We start from the raw sequence: 27,848 nt of genomic DNA, 5'->3' as shown, positions 1-27,848 counted from the left end.
TTGCTCTCTTTCTCCACCCAGCTGTAGATCAGGATACATGAAAGCTAGGAGGGAGGATAGTGGCAGGAATAAGAGAGAGGAAGAGAGGGGAGGTGATAGAAAGAGAGAGAGGGACAGGGAGAGAGCGAGAGAAAAAGAGAGAGAGAGAGAGAGGGGAGGAGGTAAAAAGGCAAGCCATAGTAGGACAGAGTGTATTGGAGGGCAGCACAGTGTAGCAGCAAACTGCTGTGTTGTGATTATGGAGTGAGCATGGAGCAGCAGGACCAAAACAAGAGAGGGGGAGAACAAGGAGCACACAGCTTGCTTGCTTTTATGCCTGATCAATAAAAAGGTAGATCAGTTCAGGAGTCTGAGCGCAGGAGAGGAGGGCTCATTAAAGCAGCTCTGCTCTGCACAGCTGAATGCCTGCAGGCTCCTTTTGAGTTTGAATTCCACCACGAAGGGACTCGAGAAATGAAGACAAAGTCACTCCAAACCTCGAGGACCTGAGGGAAAGCCGAAAATCAGCTCCTGATATTTGGACTTAGAAAAACGAGGCATTTTGCTGCAGGATTGCACACAGGTAAGCACAAGACAACATCTGATAAAGCAAAACTGCTCTTTTCACAAGTCTTAATTCAAAAGTGGGTTACTACAGGAACATGTATCTTATGTCTTCTGCCAAAGGGAGATAATATGGTTTCTTAATAGAGCAGGACAGTTGTCACTTAATGTTAGATGATGACAACAGGCATAGGTCACTTGACTAAGCTCAAGTAATATCAAATGACAAGAGAGACAAAATATTGGATGACTAAATTTCTTTTTTTGCAGTTTTGACATTCCTTGATGAAGGCTGGTGGGGAGGATTGGGGGGATTAAAGTGAGCCTTGTCAGGATGTGTTTGCATGGCAATGTTCTCATAAATGAATGCACATACTCTCATTAAAACTCTTTTTTTTTGGAAGGAAAGTGCCTGTTTATTTGCAGGAATGCACACATTAGCACCCTGTTGTCTTGCACAAAGTGAGAAAATGACCTCCTGGCACAAGTGAATGCATTGTGCAGGGACACATGCACGAACAAACTGCCACCTCTGTGAAAGTGTGTTCGAGAGAAATGCACGCAGAGCTTAATGAAGTCTATACTGTATCATCAGTGTGTACATTATGGCTGCTTTCCAAGGTGAGCTGAACATGGAGGACAACAGAGTAAAAGCTGCTCTCTCGCTATGACAAACATTTCAACTAGAGAAAAAAAAGGAGAGAGAGTTCATCACAGGAGCTGATTTATAAATGTAGCCACAAATAAAATATTCTTTGTGGTGTCACACAATGAGAAGGGATCTACACGGTATGTTTGAAATGCTAATATACTATAGAGCACTTTATTATCGGCATGAGTGGATTCCATTTTCACCCCAGTCACACCACGTCAAGAAAGTTTAAAATTGAAAGCGTAATTAGCTCTGTCTTATCGCCTAAAGATTTTTGACACTCCAGTTATCCTTCATTACTGCGGCATCGAAGCCAGCCCTCATCTCAGTCCTAGCCCTTTGTTTTGTTCCAACTTGTCCTGCTTACTCACGACTTCCCCTCCACAGCACCGTCTCATTGTAAACTTGTTCTTGTCTTACTTTTAGATGGATGTAATGGTGTGGAAACAACACAGCTCTCCTCCAGACTTTTGAGTCGCTCAGACAAGGCGATGGGGAGAAGAGCGGCCGACCTGACAACTCCGGTTCCAGTTTTAGGAGTCCCTGCGCTGGTTGGAGTGCGTGGTTGGAGGACGACAGGAGGAGACAGAAGCGCTGGAGCCCTGCTGCTTCAGTCGTGGGGACCTCAGTGCAGCGTTGGAGTTCAAACATCCCCGGGGATTAGTAGACCACCCACGGTACAGCAGCTAACTGATACTCTTCCAACACCATCAGATAGTATCACTCAAACATCTAACAGCTACATTACCACAGAAACAGAGTACAGGGAGATATTACTGCTGACAAGGAGTGACAAGGAGAAAAGGGCTATTTTGAAACAGAAAAATGGTGAATCAAAGACCAAAAAAGAAGTGACTTTCAAAGCTCTGGGAGGTGAGGCCTCAAAGGATGTGACCTGCACTCACAAGAACAGAAGTGGGACTTACTGCTTTGCAAGAGCAATTAAGACTAACCCAAAGTTTGCAGGGAGTACTACTAATGCTAAGCCACGCTACACCAACGGCAGTGTGGTAGATTCAGAGGCAATTGGAGGAATAAGCGTTCACAGTGACGAAGCAGAGCCTGGAAAAGCAACAATGTCACGGGGAAGAGACCAAACAAGACTGGAAGGCCATTATGCAGAGCAGGCTGGGAAGTCACTCATGTTACCAGCTGTAAGACCTTTGGGTACTCAAAAGAAAATATGCGGCAACTGCGGCGGGAGGCAATACCTAACCACTGGGGTTGCAACTTCAAGGGAGAACGGCCCGGCTGTTAATGCTTGCCTTGGAGAGAAACCAGTCAAATCGACTCTCAGCATGCCCCATATTGGCAACAGTCATAACGAAAACTCTGATAGCGCTATATCACGCGACCACAGAGCAAGCATTACAGTCAATCCACATCAGGTACATCTCAGTGAGGACTCAAAGAGTCGGAAAACGCCTCATCCAGCTTGCCCAGTGCACTCTAGAGCCCATGTAGTCACTTTGACAAATTCTGCCACTGAATCAACACCAACACAACCTTCCACCATGATACAAGCCAAAACCGTCACAGTCACTAAAGCAACAATCGAAACTAGACAAGACGATCCTCGAGCAAAATCATCCCCTAACCTGTCATCACTAGACCGCAAAACACAACAGCCGATAATGACGCCGCAGTTGGCTACAGCTACAAAGTCAAACAACCCACAATCCCACACATATCCTAAGCCAGTCAAAATGTCAGAACACAACTCAGTGCAACCTCAAAATGTATGCGTGTCTGTACACGCTGCTCCTCTATCTCCACCTTTGTGTTCATACACCACGGCTGCAGAACACATCAAAACATCAGTCACTAACACACACCAAACAAGTACAGCTTTCAATTCTGTAGCAAAGTCAACTGAAAGTCTGCTAACAGATGCCAATGCCACACAGAAAGCCCCACCCGTAGCACATACAATTAGAGTTAATTTAGCAGGGAATTCAAATAATAGCCTACGAGTGGCACCCAAATGTTCCACCTTATCAAGGGCAGTGAGTGCATCAGACCCTTTCCATAAACCAGAAGCTGCAGCACGACGTCCACCTCCAAGGCCGCCACGTACTTCATCAGATCCAGGTCATAAACCACAAGAAAAGTCATCCTTAAACGTCGACAACAAATCATCAGGTAAATCGTCTCTCTCTGACATCTCAACGGATGCCCCGCGCACATCATCGCCACATCCATCTCTCCGCACTGTTGTCCCACAACCCCAGAGCTCAAAATCAGATCAAATTATGCTCACAAGCACCAAACACAAAACTGTTTCTGTAGAAATTCACCTAATTAGACCTTCCTCCTCAAAGTCTGAACCTGCACTTCATGTTTCGACAGCTTCTCCAAATGCAACAAAACACAGGGACTCGAAAGCTAGGTTAGCTTCAAGAGCAGCTGCCACTTCCAAATCCACGTGTAACAGTCCTCTTTTCAAAAATAAAACCCTCAGGAACTCCTCAATCAGTCTGAAAAGTTCACCTCCTACAGCATCCGCCTCTTCATCTGCACTGACAGAAAACCAAAGCAGGGTCTGTTTATCAGGTATGAGCTCACTTCAATCAGCAGATGCAACAAAACAAGGCAAAGAACTTGGTCATCATACAAATCAACAAGGACAAGACAGAAAAACTCAAATCAGTAATGAACCTGCTTCATCGGGAATTGTTGCCAATCAGGAAATGATAGCAAAAACAACTCTGTTTGTAATTCCTGGGATGCTGCGTGTGCCAATAAGTCAAACCAGAGCTGTCGATCCAAGAAACCCAAAATCAGACATTGTTCCAAACACTGAGTCCTATGCCGACAAAAACAAATTCAATGGTAATCTAATCAATGAATTAGCAGTGCATGAGTCAAAAGAGCTTGAAAATTCAGATCTATCACAGGTCAGTAGCCTTCTGAATAACATTTCCCTAATGAAGTCAAGCAGCTCTTGTCTGCAGGGTTGCATAAACACAGAACAACAAAGACTTGCACATTATCAAGGATGCACCACAACAGAACAAGAGGGACACTGTGGTGCATGCCCACCAGTGAAAAAAGCCCAGGAGACAGATTTAAAAACAGAAAAGTTTGCCTTGGGAATGTCAGTCAGGCGTGCAAACATTCAACTTAACTCCAATGCAGAAAAACAGAAACATCCACATAAGTCAACACCCCCTGTCATAGCACAAATAAACCTTGCACTGGAAAATGCTCATGTCCACCCTACAATCAAATCCTCAGTCCATCAAAACTCAGACACATCCCTCCCACCTGCACATGCACATCCAGAGCTTTCTTTTACTGCACCAGCCTCTGCAACCAGCAAGGGAGAGCTTTGTTCGCACAAAGGCCCTGAATGTGATCCCATACTGCCAGCATCAACAATGCATTCGACATCCCCTGCCCGCCTCCACACCTGCAAGGCAGAAGCAATCATCAGACCGGATTCAAAGTTTAGCCCTGCTCCCTCTCGGCCGTGCCCCGAGGACACCCGCCTAGCTCACTCCCACCCGGCTGAGGCAGCCGTGTTGCTGCCTCCGTCCCCACAGTGCTGCAAATCAGCCGCCCTGCAGCAGAGGCTGGAGACGGTGGAGGCCAGCCTGGCAGCCAACAAGGACAGGATAACCACTCTGCTCAACATTATCCATGACCTGGAGACGTGCCACACTCCCACCAGTGGGTAAGAGGGGGTTTGTGTATGTGTGGCTGGAAGAGTGTGTGGAAGTGCAGTGTGGGGGAGAGGACTCTCTTTGTAACAATTAAAATGCTTCATACCATTTTACCTGTATAAATGCTACACAAGACTCCAAAATGCTTATTAAACATTTAACTTACAAGTTAGCTGCAATACAAAACCTGCAGGGTGGGCTGTGATTTATGAATTATTAATATACTCAACCTGCAGGTGTAGCTGTTTGCCAAACTCTTGTCTACAGAATAACTTAGAAATCAGTTCTGCAGTGCTGATCTTTGACTTTCCAGCAAGACAAAACGTTCATTACCTAGAACTGCTCATTGGTGTTGCAGTCCATTTGCAAACCTCTTTTTTTCAGTCTATAAAACTTGTGAGATGAATTTTTATTAGGGACGTGCATTTCGAGGAAAATTACATCTCTGGCAATTGTTGGAAGAAAATTAGAAGATTCCAGTAGATGGACCAATATGCACATGAGCTTGTGAGATTAATGCTAGCACATAATGGAAATTTCCACTAACAGGCAAAAAGATTTAGCACTGGGTTTGCTCGTATCTTGACTTAAGAACCTATTTCCTGTGACAAAGCTCAGTTAAATCATTTAATTGATTCTTTGCATGTTAAGTAAAATCTTTAGTTTCTTATGTTGAGCCAGACAGCAACAAAACATGTTTATTTTCCAAACTCATTACTTATCGCAGATGTTCCTTATGCAGAATTAGAGGAGTGACGAGATAGCATCTTAACCTTGAAGAGTCGATTGAGCAGCCAGATTCCATGCCTGCCATCAGGCAGATCCATCTCACAAAGCTTCTTTCTGACCAGTCAGCGTCATTTAAGGAGAGTGAGGTTGTACTTATGGGCGGGGTTTAGTTATACTGCAAGCTGGTAAACAATGGCAACTAGGGATTATCTCAAATGTAGCTGGATGGCATGTCTTTATTCAATAAAGAAACACACTAAAGGCTTTTCTTGGTGGAATTTCTGCTCATCTTCTGACCTGCTACAGCATGAATTTGTTTCACCAACTGGCTCCCCTGGTAGTTCACGATGATAACGGCCAGCTCTCAAGCTCACGTTAATTACTCTTCAGGGCGTTACACCCCTACTTCATCTTATGTTTTCTCACTCTGACTGGCCTTCAGTGCTAATGTGACAAAAGAACATAAGTCCAATCATCCTCAGAGATTTTTTAAAAAGTTATCCCCATCCCAAACACAGACTATGGGGGGAAATGTAAAACAGTCAGTGTGGGGTGTCAGGTTAAGAGCATCTTAAACCCTGTTGGAGCCTGCAGGTATTGTTGGTGGGGTTAAAAGAGAGTGCAGTACAAGAGTTCAGTACCAATGCAGGGCAGAGTGACAGAGCAAAAAAACAGATCTTGCAGTTTAAATAGTTTGCCTCATTGTCATGTTTTTGGATAGTGATGCATGTACAATGTGAAATCAGCGCAGCTTGAGTTGTCTGCCTGAACAAGCTCCATTTAAGATAAGGGAATGTTAAAATCTTAGCACCTCAGCTGTGTCACTGGAATTTGCAGTGTTCTCCTTTTTTTGTTATTTAATAGCACTTAGCTTTTGAGTTGCACTACAGCTACAATCTGGTGGTGGTGTCACACTACAGCAGAGGTGGGAAAAGTACATGACTTTTGTACTCATGTTAAGGTATAATTACTATGGCTATATCTTACTTAAGTAAAAGTAAAAGTACTGGTCTATAAATCTATTCCAGTAATGAGTTGCCTTTAAGGAGTGGCACAGTAAAATATGATCTCTCCTTATTGGCCACAAGAGAATAGATCTCCAACCAGGCTGTCACACCTCTATAATAAAATCAGCTACACAGAAAATTGACAGTGTTAATTGAACTCATATAGAGTTAAATTTAACATTTAAAGGTGCCTATATTAGTTCACACTACCTAAGCTACACTTAAAAATAAAGTGTTAAATATTTCACAATATGACAGAGCTGCAGTAGCTATTGAAATTCTGTGGTAGGGTGGGTTTCTTCTGGCAAGAACAAAGCAGAGTGTCAACCTCATAGACCTGCAGTTCATACCCCTGAAGATCTCTATGTGTCTTTTTAGAGCATCTAAAGTCACAGGCAGGAACTCTAACTCACTGGGTAACTTCACTCATGGTGCAAATGTGTTTCTGATGGAAAACAACAAAAATCTGACCATAAGAACCCCAACAGGAATCACTTTACAACAAACAACATTCAAACAACTGAACAAATCTAAACATTCTGCCTTAGGGCAGAGATGGGGAACTTTGAAATCCCAGTGGGTAGGGCGTAGATCAGCTGACACTTGACAGAGTTAAATAACACTGGTGGATAAACACTGAAGGCCATTTCACTCAGGATGGAGTTAAAATGACACATTTGGAGTTCAACTCTGAAATCAGTCAACAGAGGTTGAAAAAGTTTAAGAGTGTTGTACTACAGTTACTCTGGTTAAGTAGAAGAAAAAGTACTTATTTTAAAATGTACTCAAAAAAAGCACAAGAACCCTCAAACCGTCTTAATTACAGTAATTAGAGTAAATGTAATTTGATACTTTCCATCCTGCGTTACAGCAGGCGGCACAAAGACTGATGGGAAGAAATAAAGTGTGAAACTGAGACTGCAGTCACATGACATCATGGGAGATCTTTTAGATCTTTGCCAGGTGAACCTATTTTTTAAAAAATGGACGAAGCAGAGACATTTATTTTATTGCATGAAATTATGCCATGCTTATATCTACGCTGCCATTTGAGATGAACTGTAAAAAACATGTTTTCAATGCAGTATTTTCTTCTCTTTGTGTCTTTTTGCAAATTTTGAAATAGCTTTTTGTCAGAATTTGATAAGGAAAATAAATTAAAAATCAGTTCTGTGAGCTCATCTTTGATTTATATTCAGACTTGACATGTTCCAATACCATTTTTTCCTTCTTGATGTTAATCCTGATACTAGAGTGCTGGGAGTACCGATCCAATACCAACATCAACTTTCTCGACTGGCTGTGCTTCAGAAAACTGACACATTATTTTAGCCCTGAAGTGAACTCAGAGCATGGCTCAGTAAATAGAATAGTAATGTGCAGCCTCTGTACTCAAAGTAGTTTTTCCTGGTATTGATTGTGAGTTTTACTGCTAAATATGAAAATAACAGTGACACAGAAGGCCACATCGCAGACCCTTTTTCTCTCTTCCTCTCCATTATGTCTATTCAGACCGTCTCAATCATGGTCTGAGTGTTGAAGCATGCACAGTTTGACACAGAAATGACGTAATAACATAGCAGCCTGCCCTTGGCTGTCAGCCCCTCACAAAGCAGTCTGGGAAACAATACAGCTGTTAGCATTTGAGCTAATGGTAATAAATGATCCAAAATTGATTTGAAAAATGGATTTAAAAAAAAAAGACAGATCTACTGGTGTGGATTTAATTTTACAGACCCAAATTCCAGGCTCACATAGAAAAGCTTTATAAGCACTACAAAGGCATAAATAGCATCAATGGAACAGCGAAGGGCTAACTTCAAAAGGAAAAACCAGTGAGAGACCACAATTTATGGTTCAAAAGTTATTAAACTTTTCATAACCTTTATCACTTATTGTTGCATGTAACAATCCTGATTGGTGCATAAACACACATACTCACCGACACCAATACCCCCTTTTTCAGCAGTATCAGACATACTTCTGTTTCTAGTATAGGAATTGGAATAACTGTAATTCAGACAACACTGACATTTAAAATAATACCTTATTGCTTTGAGGCTCACTTGCTTGTTATGTTTTTTGCTTGAGTCTTCATCCATATTCCTGTTACATTATCATATAGAAAAGGCAATAAAACCTGGTTTAGTTTGTATCTAATGCAGCACATTATGGAGCAGATAAATATGTTTTTATAATCAGTTTTGACAAAGATAGCATTCTGTTTCCTTCTAATTACGTTTACAATTAAATGAGTGATAATAACGTGTGAAGCTCAGGTTTGTATGATATCAGGGGATTTGCATCTGATAATATAAAAGAAAATATACACAAAAGGCAGCCTTTGTATCCAATAAAATGTATTTTAGATATGCAAATAGATTTTAAAAAACTTGCAAAATTAAGACAATACATGATTTACACATTACTTTCAACAACAATAAAGCAAATTGTCATTCCAACTGTATTTTTGTCAAGAGTTCCATGTCAACATCAGGCAAAGCTTCAAGGTAGAGCTCTAGCCCATGGTCAGAGAGGGACCGGACCAATCAGCTTAGGGAAAAAATGATGTGGTAGCTACAGACAGAGGTCTTAGTGCTGGACGGGTTGGTAATTATATGCAATTGCAATCACTTATAATGGTCCATCTGTCTGTCTGCAACTGCGATTGTAATACATAAATGGTATCACGAGTCTACTTGCTTGGTTATCAAGGAACATTCAGAGCTTAATTATAATTCTAAAGTGTTTATTGTACAGTTTAAAACATAAAAATATGAAGCAGCATTAAAATAAAATACAAAACTTTAAGTTTTTATAGTACTGCTTTTCAAAATAATTTCTTGTTTTCAAAAAATTTGCAGCCCTAGTGTGGATGTGTTTATAGCTGCAGTTTCGTTATCCATTATTTAGTTATCCATTGAGCTTGCATTTAAGTTTTGTTGTTCTGATTGGGCTGTAATATGACCAACAGTTTTCTTCCAGTCACAATCTTTTTTTGTGTGTGTGTGTTGATTGTTGCCAACAGGATTTATATGGCACATTTTAGACAAAATCAACTGTGGAAAAAGTGCTTTACAAGAGAGGAGAAAAATCAATTAAAAAGAGATTTAGAGACAAATCTTTACCTTTCATTAAATAATGAAATAAAAAATGGATGAAGAATATAATAGATGAAAACAGAGGATGAATCATTGTCTTTCTGCTAACTCTAAAATCGAGAAAGTCAGAACCAGAGCAACTTACTTTCTATAATTTTGACAAGTTGCCTAAGTACCTTTATCAGGCCAGCAGAGTGTAATCTGCAATGAATCTTCACATTAAGCACAATTTCAGTGATGTGAAGCCATTGTTAAGTTGTTCCAAGTTTTCTGACTGGTCTGTGTGCCTGACTGTGACAGTAACCTGTTACGGCGTGTCACAGGGGCTCGTCTCACCAAGATTTATTTAGCCATCTAACTCTTCTGGGATAAATCACAAGAATTAAAACCACCTTCTGGCTACGTGTCTCTGTCAATCATTCTCATTCACCGTTGTGTGCTAATCAGTCGTGACTGCCTCTGAGGTCATGTTTCAGAATAACCCACTCCTCATAAGCCACTGACGTAAAATGCATGTTATACATCTAATCACTGCCAACAGCAGAATTAACAGACACAGAGGAGGAGTGGGGAGAATATGGTGCACTTGCTGTTTAATTTACCTGTTTTTTTTCCTTTGTCTGTTTTTTCTAATCCCAGGCGGCGATGCTACAATACTGGGCAGGACCTCAAAAACTGCTCCACCTGCCAGAAGACTGCTTGTATTGTGTACAGGTAAGATAATAGTGCTGCTACCAGTTTTGCCTGCATGCAAAATTCAAACTGATAAGTAATCAAAGCAGCTCGAGAAGTCCGTTCTGCCCAAATGCATAACTATTGTTGCAGAAAATCAAGCATTTATGGACATGGAATTGCTTCTTGATACAGCTTGGTGTTTCTTCGAGGTTCGGACAGAACATTTTTTAGATACACTTGTGCAGGCTTTAAACATTTAAATGAATCAATATTTAAAAACAAGACTCCAAATGTATATGGAGTTTTCTCAGACTAACTTCTAAATATTTTGACACAGCAAAGCCACAATGGATTGCTTTATTCAAGGACAATTTTGAAGTACAAGTTTATTTAAAGTTCCCTTTGTGCGTGAGACGCAATTCATCAAGATTAAATGCATTTGGCTTTCCAGTTGCCGGGCAGTTCTCCACCACGCAGCCCTTCACTGCACAGAGAATAGAATGACTTACTGTAACGGGCAGCTTACCAAATGAAAAGCTCCTTACTCCTCATTTGTTTCCCACTCAGAATACATATGGAGATTACATTTTCCTCTCACAGCAAAACCATAAATCTTTTTGGAGCAACTGTCAAATTTAAGCATGGACTGATTGTGACTCAATCTGTTCATGCAGGAGATTTATGCAGATTGAGATTGAGACTGTATGAAATTAAAGCTGCCAAAGAGGAACAAAAACATGCCCAGGCAGACTGTAAGACTGAGTTATAATGGTCACCTTTCTTTACTCACTGTCGGCTTTGTTTATATGCTGACAAAAGGATTTAATATGGAAATATACTGTATTTAGCATCTATTTACTTAAAGCTTATAAAGAGTTTTAATATAAACAGACTAAAATAACATGAATTACCACTATGTGACCCACAAAAGCAAACAAGACCTTCTGCAACAAGATCATTTCTTAAAATCTTCTTTATTACTTAAAACTGCTGTTGTATGGTCGGTGAATGACAAGACATTGCATTTCCTACAACAGAAAGTCATAATGAACTAGAAAAGCACTCAGAGAGCTCAGACCTCCGCCATCAGCCCTATCTCCCAATAGTGAAGAATCCTTTAAAACATTCCTGGATCCAGACGGTGATCCGGATCACTCCCAAAATCTAATTTGCCGATTACTCCCTCCCTGGTGGGGTGGAGACACAGTGAGGCAAAGCATTGGCTTTGTTACATATGGAAGTCATGGCAGAGGGTGAATATTCCTCTATTCCTCCCAGCATTGTGAGTATTCTCGCTACAATTTGCTGTCTTTCTCTCTGTTACACTCCGACTCGTCTCTCCGACCGGGCGTGTGTCTTTCAAACTCTACAAACTCCAAAACTTTGGATAAGTTACTCATGTCCGCCATCTCCTGGTGTAAAGTGGTAACAGCGCAGACCTCTGCCATTAGCCCTATCCCCCAATAGTACAGAATCCTTTAAAAAATTCCTAGATCCAGATGGTTATCCAGATCACTCCCAAAATCGAATCAGTTCTTTCTTAAGCCATTTCTGACATTTCCTGAAAGTTTCATAAAAATCCGTCCTTGGCTTTTTGAGTTATGTTGCTAACAAATGAACTAACAAACGAACAAACCCACCCGATCACATAGCCTCCTTGGCGGAGATAATGATGCATTCAATTGTTCAGTAGCACTTTATTTTAGTGAGCCCTAATTACCTATTAATTTTATGTAATAAGTGTAATAATCCAGTAATTTCTCAAGAATAAGGTGGTAATTACCTTGTTATAAATTGGCATTTAACCAAGTTAAAACTCAAAATTTTAAAGAAGTAATTTCCTAGTAATAATGTATTAATTATCAAGTAATTACTTGTGATATTGTGAGAAATCTCTGGTTGTAAAGTGGTATTTTACCCAAGCCTAACTGTTACCCTAACCCCTAAAATCCTAACCCTACCCTAACCCTGGCCCAAATGGCAGCTTCAGGACACATTTTACGTCAGGCCTCCATGTAATACATGTAAATATAGGGATACACAGATGTTTTTCTTGAGAAAATATACTTGAAAAACTAAGATAATTTTTCATAACTCATCAAATAATTTCCTGACAACAATATGACAATTATATAGCCCACTAGGTGGCTTCAGAACACATTTTATAGTCTGCCTCCATTTAACACATGAAAATAGGTGTTTTTAGATTTTATTTTTAAAAAATCATAACTTTTCATAATTCATTAGTATAATTTCCTGTCAAACGAACAGTGTATGGCAGGTGTGTTGGACCAGCACGCGGCAGCCTGTGAATTGCTCTTCAATCCCTGCACCAGTCGTCCATATCGACAAAATCTTAGTTTCCTACAGGAGCTTTAAACAGAAAGACATCAGCTATAAGGGCTTTGTGAATAAGCTTTATCTTCAAATAAGATGAACTGATTTGGAAAGAAGAAAACTTAAAGTTTGAGGTTTGAGTTTTCCTCAAAAACACACAAAAAAGTTGAATTTGTGTTTCTGTTTTACGTTATCATTAAATAATTCATATGTAGTTTTTGATTGTAGTTTTAGAGTTGATCTATTAGTACAGAAGACTGGTGTCACTTTTATTTCCACAGAAAGACTCGGCCACCTGCTTCCAGCACAATGTAACTTTAGTAGCAGGCTGTGGTTCTCTCATGAGAAGTCTGTGCAGCTTTAAGGCACTAGTCCAAACACCAGCCTTCAGCTAAAAAGAAGCCAGTTACCCCATCTCAGTACTGTTCGACACAACGGCCTGAAGCTAAAGGTCTTTGCACATTGGTTCCATTGTTTTTTAGACATTTAAAATTCACTCAAAATTTTACATCAAGCCGTTACTTTTCTATTCTGTTATGTGGCTGAGGCTGATGTGGCCTTTATCTGTTTCATTTCATGGCTGATATCCACATGAGCCAAGCATGGTGATAAAGTTAAGTTTTGGTGTGAGAGAGAGAGAGCTTTTTTGAAAAGTCAACAAACAACATGACTTGTACGAAGGTGGAAAAAAAAAAGAAAAACAAAACTGAAAAAACTGAAAAATAAGACAGCGCGCAAATTCCTTAGGAGATGAAAGTTGATTGTGGCGACAATCAGACAGACGTGCTCTTTCATTTACAAGTTTGATGTCTGATGTCACAGAAATAGTGTGCTTGCTTTGCAGTCTTCCTAAATCTGTCTGAAACTTTGACAAAAGCTATATTCTGAAATGGATGAACTCTGTTTGTCCTGGGCCTAGTGCTGCAGTGGTTATCATCTCTATTACAATGGCTCAAGCTACTTTGTTGTACTTTATCTCATGACTTGCTCGGCTCTGATCATGGTCAAAGAAGCATCTCTACACCAATTGGCCAGATTCCATGTCTGTCATCAGGCAGATCCATCAGTCAACAAACAGTGGGCTGTAGATGCAACAACAGCCATATTTGTCCAAAATAAGGAAATATTATCGAATCTTGTCGCTTACCATGGTTCTCTGACTTCTCCATCCATCACTCTCTAGTTATCAAAAATGCATGTTGCTTTTTGTGGTGAAGTGTCAGCACTACGTGTGTTTTATTGTAGTCTAGCTGCACCCAGACCTTTGGCTGGCACCATACTTGTATTGTAACTTTGATGTGTTTAATCAAAGAAAGATACAGACATAGTTTGACTAGACTGAATGCATATTCTTTGCCAATTCTCAAAGACTCATCATGCAAAAGTGCTTATCTCTATTCTTCTCCCTTGGTTTGCACCCATTAGCGATATGTTGCATCAGGTGGAGGCACAAAAAGATTAAAAAGACAGTTGTCCCAGAAATACAGTAGGAGGCTAAAGGAGGCTGACAAATCTAAATCTCATCATCTTTTTGGGTGAAAAAAAGAAACTTGACAAAAAGAAACCTAAAAAGGTCTTTATCTTGAAATATTCACAGCATTCTTCTTGATCCATTTATTTTCTGAACCACTTTTGCATGACAAAGAGATGTTATGTAAGTTGATTGCTGACTGCAGCGTGTTGGCATCTGGTCCTTAAAGGCCAAGTGGGAGATAAAGATATTCAGACAAGACGTGTGCACCTTGAGAAAAAAAGAAATCCTAAATGTCTTCCTGCCAAAAACAATCAAGCACTTTGAAATGTGACGAGAAAAAAGCTTCCCACACTAGGAGAAACAACACAGTAAAGTGTGTGGTAGCTTGAAATGCAAATATCAAGCATTTAACTCAGGACTAGCCTGATTTTATAATTTTGCCTGTTCTTGTCGATTTAGTGAATTTTAGCCTCTCTTCTCTCTTTCCAGTGTGGAGTATGACTTCAGGCAGCAGGAGAGGCGCTTCCTGGAGGTCCTGAATCATTCGATGAAAGGAAATCATTCCTTCACAGCACATCTGACCCAGCCCCTGAACTTCAGCCTGCTTAGAAACCTTATCCTGAAGAGATATAAAAAGTCAAGGGTAAAAAGCAAAAAGCTGTACAAAACTCTCTTCAAGTGGCTGCCCAGGAAAGCCCAAAAAGTATAGTTTTTTTTTTTTTTTCAAGGAAACCTGTGTGCTGTTTGAGCCCGTGTTACAAGTGACCAGCAGACGCCCCTGCAGAGGACTCTTATTATTCCCTTCTTACCCGTAGAATGAGATTACGCTGAATTACCCTGTAGAGATACGCTCTTCTGCACTTTGTCAAAGCTTATAAGCCCGTTTTTATACTCCAATTATCCCCATGATCTCTGTGACCTTCAGCTAGTCTCACCCATGAGGAATTCTTTATTTCACTTTAAGAGCTAATGCTATTTTGTTGCCTTCTTTAAACTGATGGCACACGCTGCAGAAGTCTTTATTTAGTTTTACATTGAAGATTTGATTCTGTTTGCACTGTCATGATAAATGCACTGTAAGTTTCTGTTTGTGTTAGGTTTCACCTATCTTCCTGACTCTCCAGTTAAGAATAATGTGCAATATAAGTTTTGGAAAATGCAAGAATAAATCAAAATTTACTAACTGTTATTTGTCTTTTCCTGAAAGCGTTCTTTTTTCTGCACAAAAATACTCTAGTTTCTGCAGCTTCAATGCAATGACACCTTTTTTACAGTTGCAAAGTGGCCACACAGCTGCAGAAAATACAGAAACATTCATTATGCCTTTGCCAATTGTGCTGATGGTCTCCAAATCCCCAAACAATCTGAACTCCATAAAAGGTCCCTGTGTAAAACAATGACATGAGGAAAGGCAGCAATGAAGCGTGAGTCACATTAAAAATGTTCATGTGCACATGCAGAAAAACCATGAACACTTTCACAGGAACACAGGAGACAAAGTACAACAACATGAACAAAGCCTTGTGGTTGGTTTTGCTGAAGCTTTCATAAATTATCAATGCACGGGGATCATGAGATTTAGAGAAGTTTGGATAAAAGCTGCAAGCGAGGAATGTATAAACATCTTTTTTAGTTAAGCTGCAAGCAAAGACAGCGATACTGCCTTTTGAGGGGGCAATACTCTGATGCTTTAATTAAAATGAATCTTAGAGGAAATATTATGGACTGAAAATGAAATTCTTACAGTTATGGTACCAGAGGGAGACATGTTGCTTGAAGCTACAGTGACTACCTTGTAGCTTCATGCAGGTACAAAGCTCCTTTTTCTCTTCCCTTAGAAATAACAATGCATTTATTTAATAATTCTGTTGATGGGTATAATCTTTAAAGTTGAACTGTTCTTTACACTCAGTGTCACCAATTTATCATTTTAATCCATGCAGGTCTTACAAATAAAATCTTCTAAAGCCTTTGTAGCTTTGGGACGGCTCAGTGCTGTCTGATAACGGCTAATCCCTTCCCAGTACGGCTATCTCTAACAGTGTACATTTCAAAAAACAAAGATAGATGGGTTTTTTAAAAACAGCTTAAAAGGTAAAACACTGTTCAGCAACTATGGAGATAACAGTGTCAAAAGTCAAGGTAACTGTCTCGCCTATAAACTTGAGGGCTTAGAGATCAGCATTAGTATGCTAAAAGATGAACGAAGGTCTGTATCTTCAACATAATGACCCACATACTGTATAAAAAGAACTGATCTCTAGAAATAAACCATTCATGAAAACAAGTAAGGTCTCCTTAATGTTATTACTGTAAGAAAATACCAAGCAGTGGAATATGGGCCCTGGAAACACAGATTTAAGGCATCGGTCCACTAACGCTGTCTTCTTTCTAAAGCATTGGCAGTGCCTGTTTTGTATAGCAAAAGCAATGCAGTTAGCATTTTCACTCAGGGCTCTCAGTGTCAGCTGTTTTATGTTGCTTTACTCACGGTGCTCTCACTTAAAAATAATTCAGCGCTAATACAATGCCTCTCTCAGCAATGATACTTCTCCCTCATTTTTAAAATATCTTGATAAGGCTCTTCACCTTCATCCCAGCGATCAGACAGCCGATAGAGCTGGAAACAGGGATGAGAGAGATGGGGATGACATGCAATAGAAGAGCCCCAGGTCACTTGCGCGCATGGGGTGCGACCAATCAACATTTGCTCCCCATTTCTCCCTCAATGACCAATCAAAATCAACAAGGGGTGGGACTTTCAATCACATTTTGTCAACAATGATAGAAATAAAACTAAAGCCACATTTACAATGACAATGATCACCTCAGAAAACAGTCAAACTTTTGTTTGGGTTCTAGTTGTTTTCATGCGGGTTCCAGAGGACTGACCTCTGAAAATGACACTGTTGTTGTTGTCATGTAAAACTGGCAACATGGACTTCCCTCTGCAACTGGAGACATTTCACACTTGCACATTATGGTTCTATTGTAGGTAACAGATGTTTCTGGGCTGACAGATCTGTAACTTCTGATAATGACACAAACATCGTTGACTACGGCAACTTCAAGTGGTCAGACCACAAGGTGGCCAAGTGAATAGATCCGTGGATATTTAAACATTCAGTTTAAGATAGATGTTTTTAATTTTTTATATTGAAGTGACAGATTGTTTTTAAAATTTCTATTACTTTTTAATGGTTGATACAGTGATTAATTTAAACTTTTTTTTCATAAAGACCTTTCTTTTAACCTTGCAAAGCAGATGGATACGCCCGTTTCCGTGTTTCTCACTCACAAATCCATCTTGCAAAGCTCCTGTCTGAGCCGTTTGGGCCCATTTAGAAAGTGACAGACACTGTTCCCTCTAAGGGGTTTTACTGTGCAATTGCGTACTGCTCTCCACCTTTCTGCGCAGAAAAAAAAAAAAGTTGCACACTCAAATATTCCCAACGGGATTTCACCTTTTTTTTTTCTAATATGCGAATATGCGATATGTGATCAGAGGCACATTAATGCGCAGACTAGCTGGTACTGTAGTCTAGGGTTTCTACCTCCATGGGTGCCTCATACGTGAGAGATGTAAAGTGTGGCTACCAAATAATGCAACAGCCTACACACTGATGGCAGGGCCTTATACTGACAGCCGCCGAATGCGAGTGGATTCCAGCCATGAAGGGTTTCTCAGTGAGGCGCTTTGGTGAGTGGAATTTATTAGCGTCACAAACTCCACCTCCCTCTAGCTGTGCTTGGCTCTTAGTGCCAGAGTGTGTGTGAATTGGATGCTTGCTTCAATGACTGATTTACACATAAAAGGAGGATTTTTTACGAAAAAACTGCCATGTGGCCAAGTCTATCTGTGCATCCGTCGTGCGTCTTTGCGCAGACACTTTTGGCTTCAAGTCATTCACACAATGACGCAAACACAAATGCCACTCACAGACTGACAAACACAAGCTAACATGTTGGTGGTGTAAACCTGAGGCTTCTTTCTGCAGAGGAGAAAATTATTCAACACAAAGCTAAACTTTTCTCCTGCTTTAAAGGTCCTCTCTGACCGTGGTGCATTGGTGCGTCAGTGCTGTCTGTATGAATAACCGCTCTCTCTCTTTCTTCTCTCTCTCTCCTCAGTGAGCTGCAGACTGTTGAATTATCATTTTATTAACATTCCACTTCTATATTTTATCATGACAATACACCCTAATGATTAAACATCAGCATATCAGCTCCTCATCAAAACATTTGATACGTGCTACGTTGCAGGAAATATTATAGATTTACAGTATATTGATAATTGACTAATCAAAAACATCATAAAATCTCTTAAACCGTTTAAACTGATCAGCAGGGCAGTGAGAAACAGAGGCAGGAGCTAGAAAGACTTCAGCTGAAGAAAGTAAAGCTGTAAATTTCTCTGTTTTAATCATTTTATTTACTACAATAATGAGAGTTAAATCAACTGATTACATCTTTCCCACATGATTTAAAACATTCACATAATCTACTGACTGTGGAAACTTCACACTTCAAGCAACGTAGGTTCTGTGCCTCTCCTCTCTTCCTCCAGACTCTGGGACCTTGATTTCCAAATGACATGCAAAATTTACTTTCATCTGAAAAGAGAACTTTGGACCAATATTGAACTTTTTCACAGTATTCCAATTTTCTGAGACACTGAATTTTGGGTTTTCATTATCTGTAAGCCATAATCATCAACATTTCAAGAAATGAAGGCTTGAAATATTTCACTCTATGTGTAATGAGTCTATATAATATATGGGTTTCACTTTCTGAAATGAGTGAGAAAAATATTGAACTTTTTCATGATATTCTAATTTTTTGAGATGTACCTGTAGTCGAGTGTCACCAGTTATTCCAAAACCAGTTAAACTATGACACTGGTTGTATAGATCAGACAAAACAATCTGTAAAAGGTGAGATGAGTTAATCTTCTGACTGTGGTGTTACTTCTGTGACTTAAAAAATAACATGTAATCAAGTATTTCATGATCATTTAGAAATGTGTTAATTATTCAATATAATTTCTATGTTTTTTATATATCGTAAATTAGATCTTGTTGTACTTCCAGGGGCCTAACACACACTTTGGGCAGCACTGCTGTTGACAATAACAGCTAAGTTCTGTTTGTGTTACTCGACATTTTCTTGCAATTTATTTGTTTGTAGTTCTGGAAAACCTAGAGAAGAAATCTAGTTCATCGTCCAGCCACAGAAATGTTTGTGTGTTTGCTATTTTGTGTGTTTACACATCATCGCTCTGCGGAAGGAAGAGTATGTACACATGGTGGTGTGATTTTGTAATCACACCACCATCCAAGGTCTGGCAGTGCTTTATAGTTTAGTTTCTTGTCTGATCATAATATGTTTTGAAATTTTAAAAAAACATCATTCTTTTTCAGAGATTCACTTTTGTGTAAATGTGGCTTTATGTAATTCATCTTTTTATGGATTAAATCTCCAAGTCTACAGCTGCTAATGTCAGGACAGGATTTCTTCGTACTATTCATGTTTCTTGGTGAAATTTCCTTGAATAAAGTCACATATTAAGTGTACAGAACAAATTTAAAAGACTCAGTAGTCTCTTTCAAGGTAAGTCCCAATGCCATGAGTCAGTTTTCATAACCTAGCAACAAGAAGTGCCAGGAAAAAGCATTCTGAAATTGAGGTCACAAGTATTGCCGGCTCACACAAAGGTGTTAATGGATGCAAGCTCTAATCCTCTGCAACAATGCCTCATGTGATGTCACTGGAGTCTGACCTGGATTGGGTTAAAAGAGCCACAAGGCAGCTCTTAACTGAGGTTACCTGCTTGGAAGACACCAGCCTCTGTAGATAGGATGGATGGATGCAGTCACTAGGCCACCAACGACCCCTGTATGTGGAGTTTGATGGAAGAGAGCATAAAACCTCTATAAATAGCTATTTATCACTGCTTGAGGCTATCAGGTCAGGTCAGGTATGTGAGAATATGCTGGTTCAGCACTTCACCATGTCAGCCTTGGTCCTGTACTGCTCAGGCCTCCTGATGGTCATCGTCCAGGCTTGCACTTGGCCCCCTTCTATGATGCATGCAGCTGCACCTGGGGTTTGGTCAAACTCACCGGTGCTGGGCACCCAGTATGCAGTGTGCTGGATCAGGCCAGGAAAGCATGCCAGGTGCCCGTAGAACTGCTGTCCTTAGCATGTCAGCGTTAGACACATGGTCTTACCAGTGACACCCAAATATGTGCTGAAGAGAAGTTGTCTCAAAGGAGTCCAGCCGGCACCTCTGGCCACCAGTCAACGTCCAGGACTCACAAAAGTATAGTAAGACCAGGAGGACCAAGGACTGAAAGACTTGCCCAGCGAATCTATTTCAGCCTCCTGATTCAGCAAGTTAAGAGCCCCCACAAGAACATACACAGCCTCTGCAAGGATCACATCATCAGCAAAACCAGACTGGTGATCTAGACATCACCAAGTGACACTACAAAGTTTGTTACACCCTTCCCAGTTGTGAGCACCAAACTGATTCTGCAGACGCAGTTTGTGTAAACCCACCTGAAAGCTGTGAGAAAGAGCAGGCTGTGATCCACCAACTGTCAAGGAGACTCAACAGGGGGGCAAACAAACTGAAGGTGGGTATGCAGCATCCAGGCTGAGATGCTAAAGATGGGCAGTGAAACCTCCCTCTTGAGGTTGCATACTCTCATCTGCTCTGTATGAGAACAGGCATCATCCTTACTGACTGGAAGAGGGGCATCGTTGTCCTTATTTTGAAGGGAAAGAGTGATGTGTGAGAGTGTAACAACTACAGGGGTTTTACAGTCCTCTCAGTGCTGGGCAAACTCCTTGCACTGATACTTTTAAACAGGCTATGAGCCTGAGGTCAAGTTTGCAGTCTCCAGAATTCCCCTGCCTGTGGCAAAACTGTTAAAGAGCATTGTTGGTAATAAAAGTTGCAAATGATGGATAGGTAACAGAGATGAGAGCATTATACTTATTTTGATTTTCCATTGTGTGACCTTTGATGTTAAAAGAAAAATATTTAAAAAATATTACAATACAATAGTACAATACTAAATCTGTGCATCTCTCTGTTTACATAATATAAGTTTGAATTTGTGAGTAAAATCTTTAGACTAGATTATAATGAAGGTATTTTATGAGGACAAAATTACACTCCATTTCCCGTCAGAAATCTTTCCAAAAACATGCATCCAGAGTTACAGCTATGCTTAGTAACTCTGAAAGAAACAGCAAGAGTTACTTAAAATTCAAAAGTATTCAACCGAAGAAGTGCCAAAGTCACTTCACTTTCACAGCAGGATAAGCCCATTAAAGATGACTACAAAAAGGAGGGCAGCGCATTGCTCTCGACACTAATTGTACCTAACTACCTTTCGCTAACATTTTTGTGTGAATTTATCTTTTTGAAATGAGTGCACAGGCATAGAGCACAGTGAATTTTTTTCATTGGGCAAAGGTAGGGAATTGCCTGGGGCGTTGTGCTTCAAGAGGACTTAAGATATATTCCCTGGAGGAGTGATTGAGACATGAGTCTGAATATTTTTTTTTTTTTCTGATTATTAAGAAAAGTTTTTGAAGGTAAGTGAATAAAATAGCACCAAAATAGAGTTTTATTATTGCAAAACGTCCATAAGGAGGACTTTTGGCCCCTATACAGCAAGGTTTAAACCCCTACAGACATGTGGATATGCACTGTATACACTATACAGACGAGAGTTTTCAGCCGCCTGACCATTACACCAACAAGGGCTATAATGACATTGTATTCTAATACAGTCTATACTCTTCTTGGAAAGCTTTCCACAACAATTTGGAATGTTTTTGTGGGAATTTGTGGCCATTCCTTCTGTAGAGTGTTTATGAGGTCAGACACCAATGTTGGACAAGAAGGCCTGGCTCACAATCTCCTTTCCAGTTCATCCCAAAGGTGCTCAATGGGAATAACGTCAGGCTTCTGTGAGGGCCAGTCATGTTCTTCCCCACTGTATGCTTTATACACTGGAGCACAGTCATGCTGATATAAAAAACAGCCTTCCCCAAAATATTGCCATTAAGTTGGAAGCTTAGCTTTGCCCAAATTGTCATGGCATGCTGAAGCATTAAGATTGCAATTCACTGGAGACAAGGGGCCCAAATTATGACAAACAGCCCCATACCATTATCCCTCCTCCACCAAACTTCACAGTTGGCACAAGCAGTCAGGCAGGTAACGTTCTCCCAGCATCAGCCAAACCCAGACTCGCCCATCCGACTGCCAGACAGCCAAGTGTGATTCATCCCTCCACAGAACACGTTTCCATTGCTCCACAGTTCTTTTTTTCTTTCATTTTCATTTTATTTATTCTAGTCATGGTATAGTTCACAATTTTTCACAAAGAAACTTTAACTTCATTATATTCCATGACCAGAAAGGAGCAGGGAGAAGAAAAATTCTTATTTAGCCTACCCCTCACTGCAAACATATATGTTCAACAGTTGTTCTGCCATGTTTACACTAACTGAGAGAATGATATTATAGCAACATTCAAAAAAGATTCAGTAACAACTTCAAAGTCATGAGTTCAGTGTTGCATGCTTTACACCACTCCATCCGATGGTGTTGGACTTGGAGATGTGAGGCTCTGATGCAGCCGCTCGACCGTGGAAACCCATGCGGGTTTGCCTCCCAATGAGGCTCCCACCACACAGTGTTTCTGCTAACATTAATGCCAGAGGAAGTTTGGAACTTTTCAGCAGAACGTTAGCAACTTTTACGCACCATACACCTTTGCAGCTGTTGGGCTGAGTTGATGCTATTCCTAAATGCTTCAACTTTCTAATAACATCACTTACAGTTGAACTGTGGAATACCCAGGAGGGGACACAAACCGTCTTGCAAAGGTGGCATATTATCACTGAGCCAGTCACTGAGCTCTTCAGAGTGGCCCATTTAGTTTCATAAGTGTTAGCATGGCTAAGTGCTTTGATTTTATACACCTGTGGCAACAAGTCTGATTGAAACACCTGAATGCAATAATTGACAGGTGTGGACAAATACTTTTGTCTATGTAGTGTACAGCCATGGCCACTCTAATTTTAGATCAGTTTTGTCTTCTTTAGATAAATAGAATGAACATGTTAGAATAATTTGGACAAAACAGCCAAACAAAGCACCTAAACTGCCTTTTGTTGTTGTTTACAGTTATTTAGCTATCATTTTTTTGCATGAGGCATAATTCCTTCTGTCTGTAGAAAATCTATTTCCACTCACTGGAGCTAGAAGAACAGCATTATTTATAATAAAAATTACCGTTCATAAGTCCTATTGTTTCATGCTTTCATAAAAATAATTTTCAGAAACTTATTAGGAACAGGAAAAGCAGAAGCTTCATACTTGTTGAAGCACAGGGGTTTTATTCTTCACTCAAGAGTTTCTACAGTCCACTGCATATGGGCCTGCCAATTTTGAAGAGTGTTACTGCAAAACAACATTACAACAACAACAACAACAACAACACTGCACTGAGTCCTGGAGCCAAAGACAAATTGCTCAATAAAACAAACCATAAACAGGCCCGTCAACATATTGCAATTATGTTCCATATCAGAGAAAATATTTCACAGTTAATGAAACCACTTGTCATCCATGAGAACATTAAAGTCTTACATTTCAAAATGAGCTTACAAGTAGCTCTACAATATCAGTTCAAGCCCTCCCTCTACAGCCATAAAAGTCTCAGTTTAATTCACATCGTGGCAGAGAAGAAGAATTGAGCGTGTCTGCCTTATGTAATCATAGCAACAATATGATTGTATTGCTTTTTTTTTAAGGCCGGTAACTGGATGGAGCTGGGGGCAGATATTGGTGGGAAATGGCTTAATCAATACTAAATTGTCTGTTATGCCTCAGGAGATGATTCAGCACCAGTCAGGCGTGGAGCTGCAGTGCTGGGGTAAATAAGATGTGCACACCACTCTAAAAAAACAGCTCGAACAAACACCTTAAGTGGTTCTTAAAGAAGCCTTTCTTTCCCCCTCTAAGTGCTGTCTACCTCTCTTTACATACCTGTTTACTGTCTCATAAAAGTCTGTGGTGGAGCCTTTAAATCTGCTTGTGGGCCATTAGGGGATTTAGGTACAGTAAAATATACATCACACTACACTTTGGGCCAGGTTCTGTCTTTAATGTTTAATGATTCACTTAAAGCTGTTTTTCTTTTTGACTTTGGGAGGGGTCCTTTTGCAACAATGTCTCGGAGGCTGAAAATTTCCTCTGATGGCTACAAACATGAAATCAGCATTTTGATTTTAAAGTAATATTCCCAACAGGTTCAGACTGTCACCACAAAATATGATTACCCACCCCATGTTGAGGCAAGTAGAGTTTTTTGTTGCCTTGGCATGTTGTGACAGTTGAAACATTTCAAGGCTTTAAAAAAAACTCTACATGTCTGTCAATTTAAAAAACAGGAAAAAATAAAGTTGAAGCTTTCAACCTCCATCTTATTGCTGTAAAATGTCTCATTACTAACGTAGGAGTTATAAAGAGGGCAGACAGCACCGAAGCACAAGGTTAAGGCTGGCAACATGCTAGATGTTTTACGTCTTATTTCAGGCCCCATTAGAGGCCTGAAACAACCTAATAATCCTCATGTGAAGAGTCTAGTGCTATTATGATTATTTTATTGCCCTAAATAAGTCTCCTCTTACAAAATACCTGCAAAAACCACTAAGAGCAAGCAGACTGAGTTTTGTCAACAGACAAAACTAGATGCTGCAACTCCAAACATAACAACACATTTACCTTCTTCTTATGCCCTATTTGTATCGAATAAGTCATACCTAAGGACCTCTGGTTATTTGTGAATTGCCCCTTGACGTCAGTGTTGGGTGTGGTGCATTAGCATGGCAAAAGCTAAGTCTGCAATGTACTCAAATTTTCAGGTGATGTCTTCTTCATGTGACCTATACATTCTGTTAGCCTCATGTTAATATGAACCTCTCCTGTTACTTTCATCAGATTTTATGCAGTTCATGCTATGAATATTATTTATTGCTCTGTTCATTTTGGATACAGATTCTGGAGCCTCTCCCCTCTTTGCAAATTATCAGTTAGTGGTAGCTTCATGAAGCTAGCAGTGTCCTGCTGTCTGTTAAAACAGCCAGCAGAGAGAGAGAGAGAGAGAGAGAGGAGGGGCGGGCAAGCCTGGGTGACAGAGAGAGGAGCCGATAGTATAGCTTAGCTCTTCTCTGTATTCTCACGGTAACCTTTACAAGAAATTAAACTTAAATGCAGTTGGCCAACCTTTGAATCGCTGAAAATCTCCATCAGCTGCTCAGACTCGCCATATTAGCTGCTGTTGCTGCTGTACACTAATCCTGCTCAGTCTTGAACAGAGTGATAAAAGCTCTTAAGCCTTATCATGAGTCCCGTTACATAAAAATATCAATCCAACGTTGAAATCTGCATTAACATCATCGAGACAAAGCTGATTGGTGATCTTAAACAGGTGACATAAGGTAAAATTGTGATGTATTTAAAGACAGCTCAGACTTTAGAGTATCAAAGGGGGGAAAAAGTTAAGACCTATTGATGATGTGTTCAAATGTCCCACAGAGAAAATTGGAATTTTAGTTTCTAGTGAGAAATCTGAATAAATCCAGTCATTTTAAATGAGGAAAATTTAGTATGAGATAGATGTAAAGCAAGAGTTCAGTTAAAAACATGTCTCATTTTTCCACCCACAAAAATCCTGTTAATAAAACTAATATCATTGATGAAGAGTGTGATCATTAAGGAGTATTAATAAGAGTACCAATATCAATAAAAACAATGACCCTCATACTGGACTGGAATGTTTTTAAGTTTTTATCAACTAAAACTAGAGTAAAACTATGAAGGGGGGTCAGGACTAAAATGTTACTAAAACTAAAAATATTTTTGTCTAAAGACTAAAACTAAAAATAGTTGCCAAAATTAACACAGTCTCTGAGGCCACTCAGCCACTGGGTCGTAGATGTTTGGTTTTGTTTGTGCACAACTGCTGTAAACGGCTCCTCTAGTCCTTTAAAATAAGAAGTTGAAGAAATTCTTACATTAATAAAAACACAACACAAGGTGGAATGGCTTAAAAATTATAGTTTAATTTAATTTGGCTCTAGGTTTTAGGTGCTGGGGACTCGTCTAGGACTCGAACATGGGTAATAGGGACTCGACTCGGACTCAGACTCAGGTAAAGAGGACTGAAATTGGATTTGAGGTTTGGTGACTTGACTACAACACTGGAAGCTAGCTATCTTGCTGGATAAAAGGACAAGATAACTATGCAACATTTACAGCCTTGCCTATATTATAGTAAATCTTATCTCTTACAGTAGGAAATGAGTCCTGCACCATGGCACTAGCTTCACTAGCTAGGTGGGTAGAATTTCTTCCCTTTTGAAGCGACTGCCATCTTGAAAAGCTTATAAAATGGCCTAAGTCACACTCTTGTCTTAAGCCATTACTAAAGCGGTAGGCTCACATGATCTGCTCAACTGAGGATGTTGGTGATTGTAACAGAGGTGGCAAGTATCATGAAGAGCTGACTGAGACGGGAAAAAAATATTTTTATCAATAAATGACTCAGGCCATTATTTTAGGAAGGTGATGATATTGAGAAAGGGGAAAACTCTGGTTACCTGTAGAACACAATATGCACAACATTGCATTTTTTTTGTATGTTTTTCCCACTTAAGGCTCCCCTGCTGTAGCAATTATACAGAGGACAAATCAACAAGCAACTATGTTTTTTTAACATGTAGAATGGTATAATTTTAGTAATTCTGAACCTACTTAAATCCTTTATTCTGCATGACAATGGTGTAAAACCAACTTGCAATGCCCCGTAGAACTTCATCATTAAATGTTGCTTATATCACTGCAAATTATTTGGTGCTTACCAAGATTTAAAAACTTATATTAAGAAGTTTTAGATAATTTATCTTGTTTTAAAAGTTAATTTCTTATTTTTAGTGTGTAACTTGCAACGACTTACTTATTTCTGGATTTAACAATCTTATTTCAAGATATCTTATTAAGTCAAATTATCTTGCAGCAGACAGATAATTTCACTAGTTCTGTGTACCTTTCTTCTCAGATTTAGTGTTTTTATCTTATATTAAGCCCACCTTTTTTGCAGTGTAGTTAATTACAATTACTCTTTATAAACTAATACACAACAAATTACTCATGATGATTTAAAGATTACATGTTTATTTGGTTTATTAATCAGATCTTTAGGAAGCAGCTAGAAATTGCTTATCAAACCAGAGCAAAAGAGTAAAATAAAATGTATGAATGCATGTCTTCCAAGGGCCTCTGTGTGAGTTAAACCTCTAAAAAAGAAATAGAAACATGTAAATTTTTCTGATTTAAACTGTACTTTTTTGCACTGAGGAGAAATATTAAGCTCTATTTGCCCTTAAGGCTACTTAACAGTTTAAAAAATAAACCTGAAAACTGAAAACCCTTATCCTCCATTAAGCAGCACTGCTCATATTAACTTTGAATAGCCTGACTCTCTGTGAGGTGAAAGGATTACGAGCTCTGCCAACACGACAGAAAGTAGCACCCAGTCTGCAGCCCTATGAAGCCCTCAGCCACTCTCAGCTCAT

At 39.7% G+C, this 27,848-nt stretch overlaps 1 protein-coding gene and 1 long non-coding RNA gene across 3 annotated transcripts in view; one reads left to right on the top strand and one right to left on the bottom strand.

Moving 5' to 3' along the window:
* The window catches only part of LOC121519254, a 117,513-nt gene that overhangs the window by 23,336 nt on the left and 66,329 nt on the right, over positions 1-27,848 (bottom strand). The gene's annotated exons all lie outside the window — the stretch shown is intronic.
* LOC121519250 (mucin-5AC-like) lies at positions 187-15,292 on the top strand. 2 transcript variants are annotated; one of them, XM_041802091.1, is made up of 4 exons: positions 187-562; positions 1,622-4,867; positions 10,337-10,411; positions 14,673-15,292. In XM_041802091.1, exons 2-4 carry the CDS (start codon positions 1,687-1,689, stop codon positions 14,720-14,722), a joined length of 3,306 nt encoding a protein of 1,101 aa, XP_041658025.1. In that variant the 5' UTR covers positions 187-562; positions 1,622-1,686; the 3' UTR covers positions 14,723-15,292. The 2 variants fall into 2 exon arrangements, with proteins under 2 accessions (XP_041658025.1, XP_041658024.1); XM_041802090.1 differs by having other exon boundaries at positions 1,622-4,871.

Source organism: Cheilinus undulatus, linkage group 12 (assembly GCF_018320785.1).
Source record: "Cheilinus undulatus linkage group 12, ASM1832078v1, whole genome shotgun sequence".
Taxonomy (NCBI): domain Eukaryota; kingdom Metazoa; phylum Chordata; class Actinopteri; order Labriformes; family Labridae; genus Cheilinus; species Cheilinus undulatus.
This window is presented reverse-complemented; position numbering and strand designations above follow the sequence as displayed.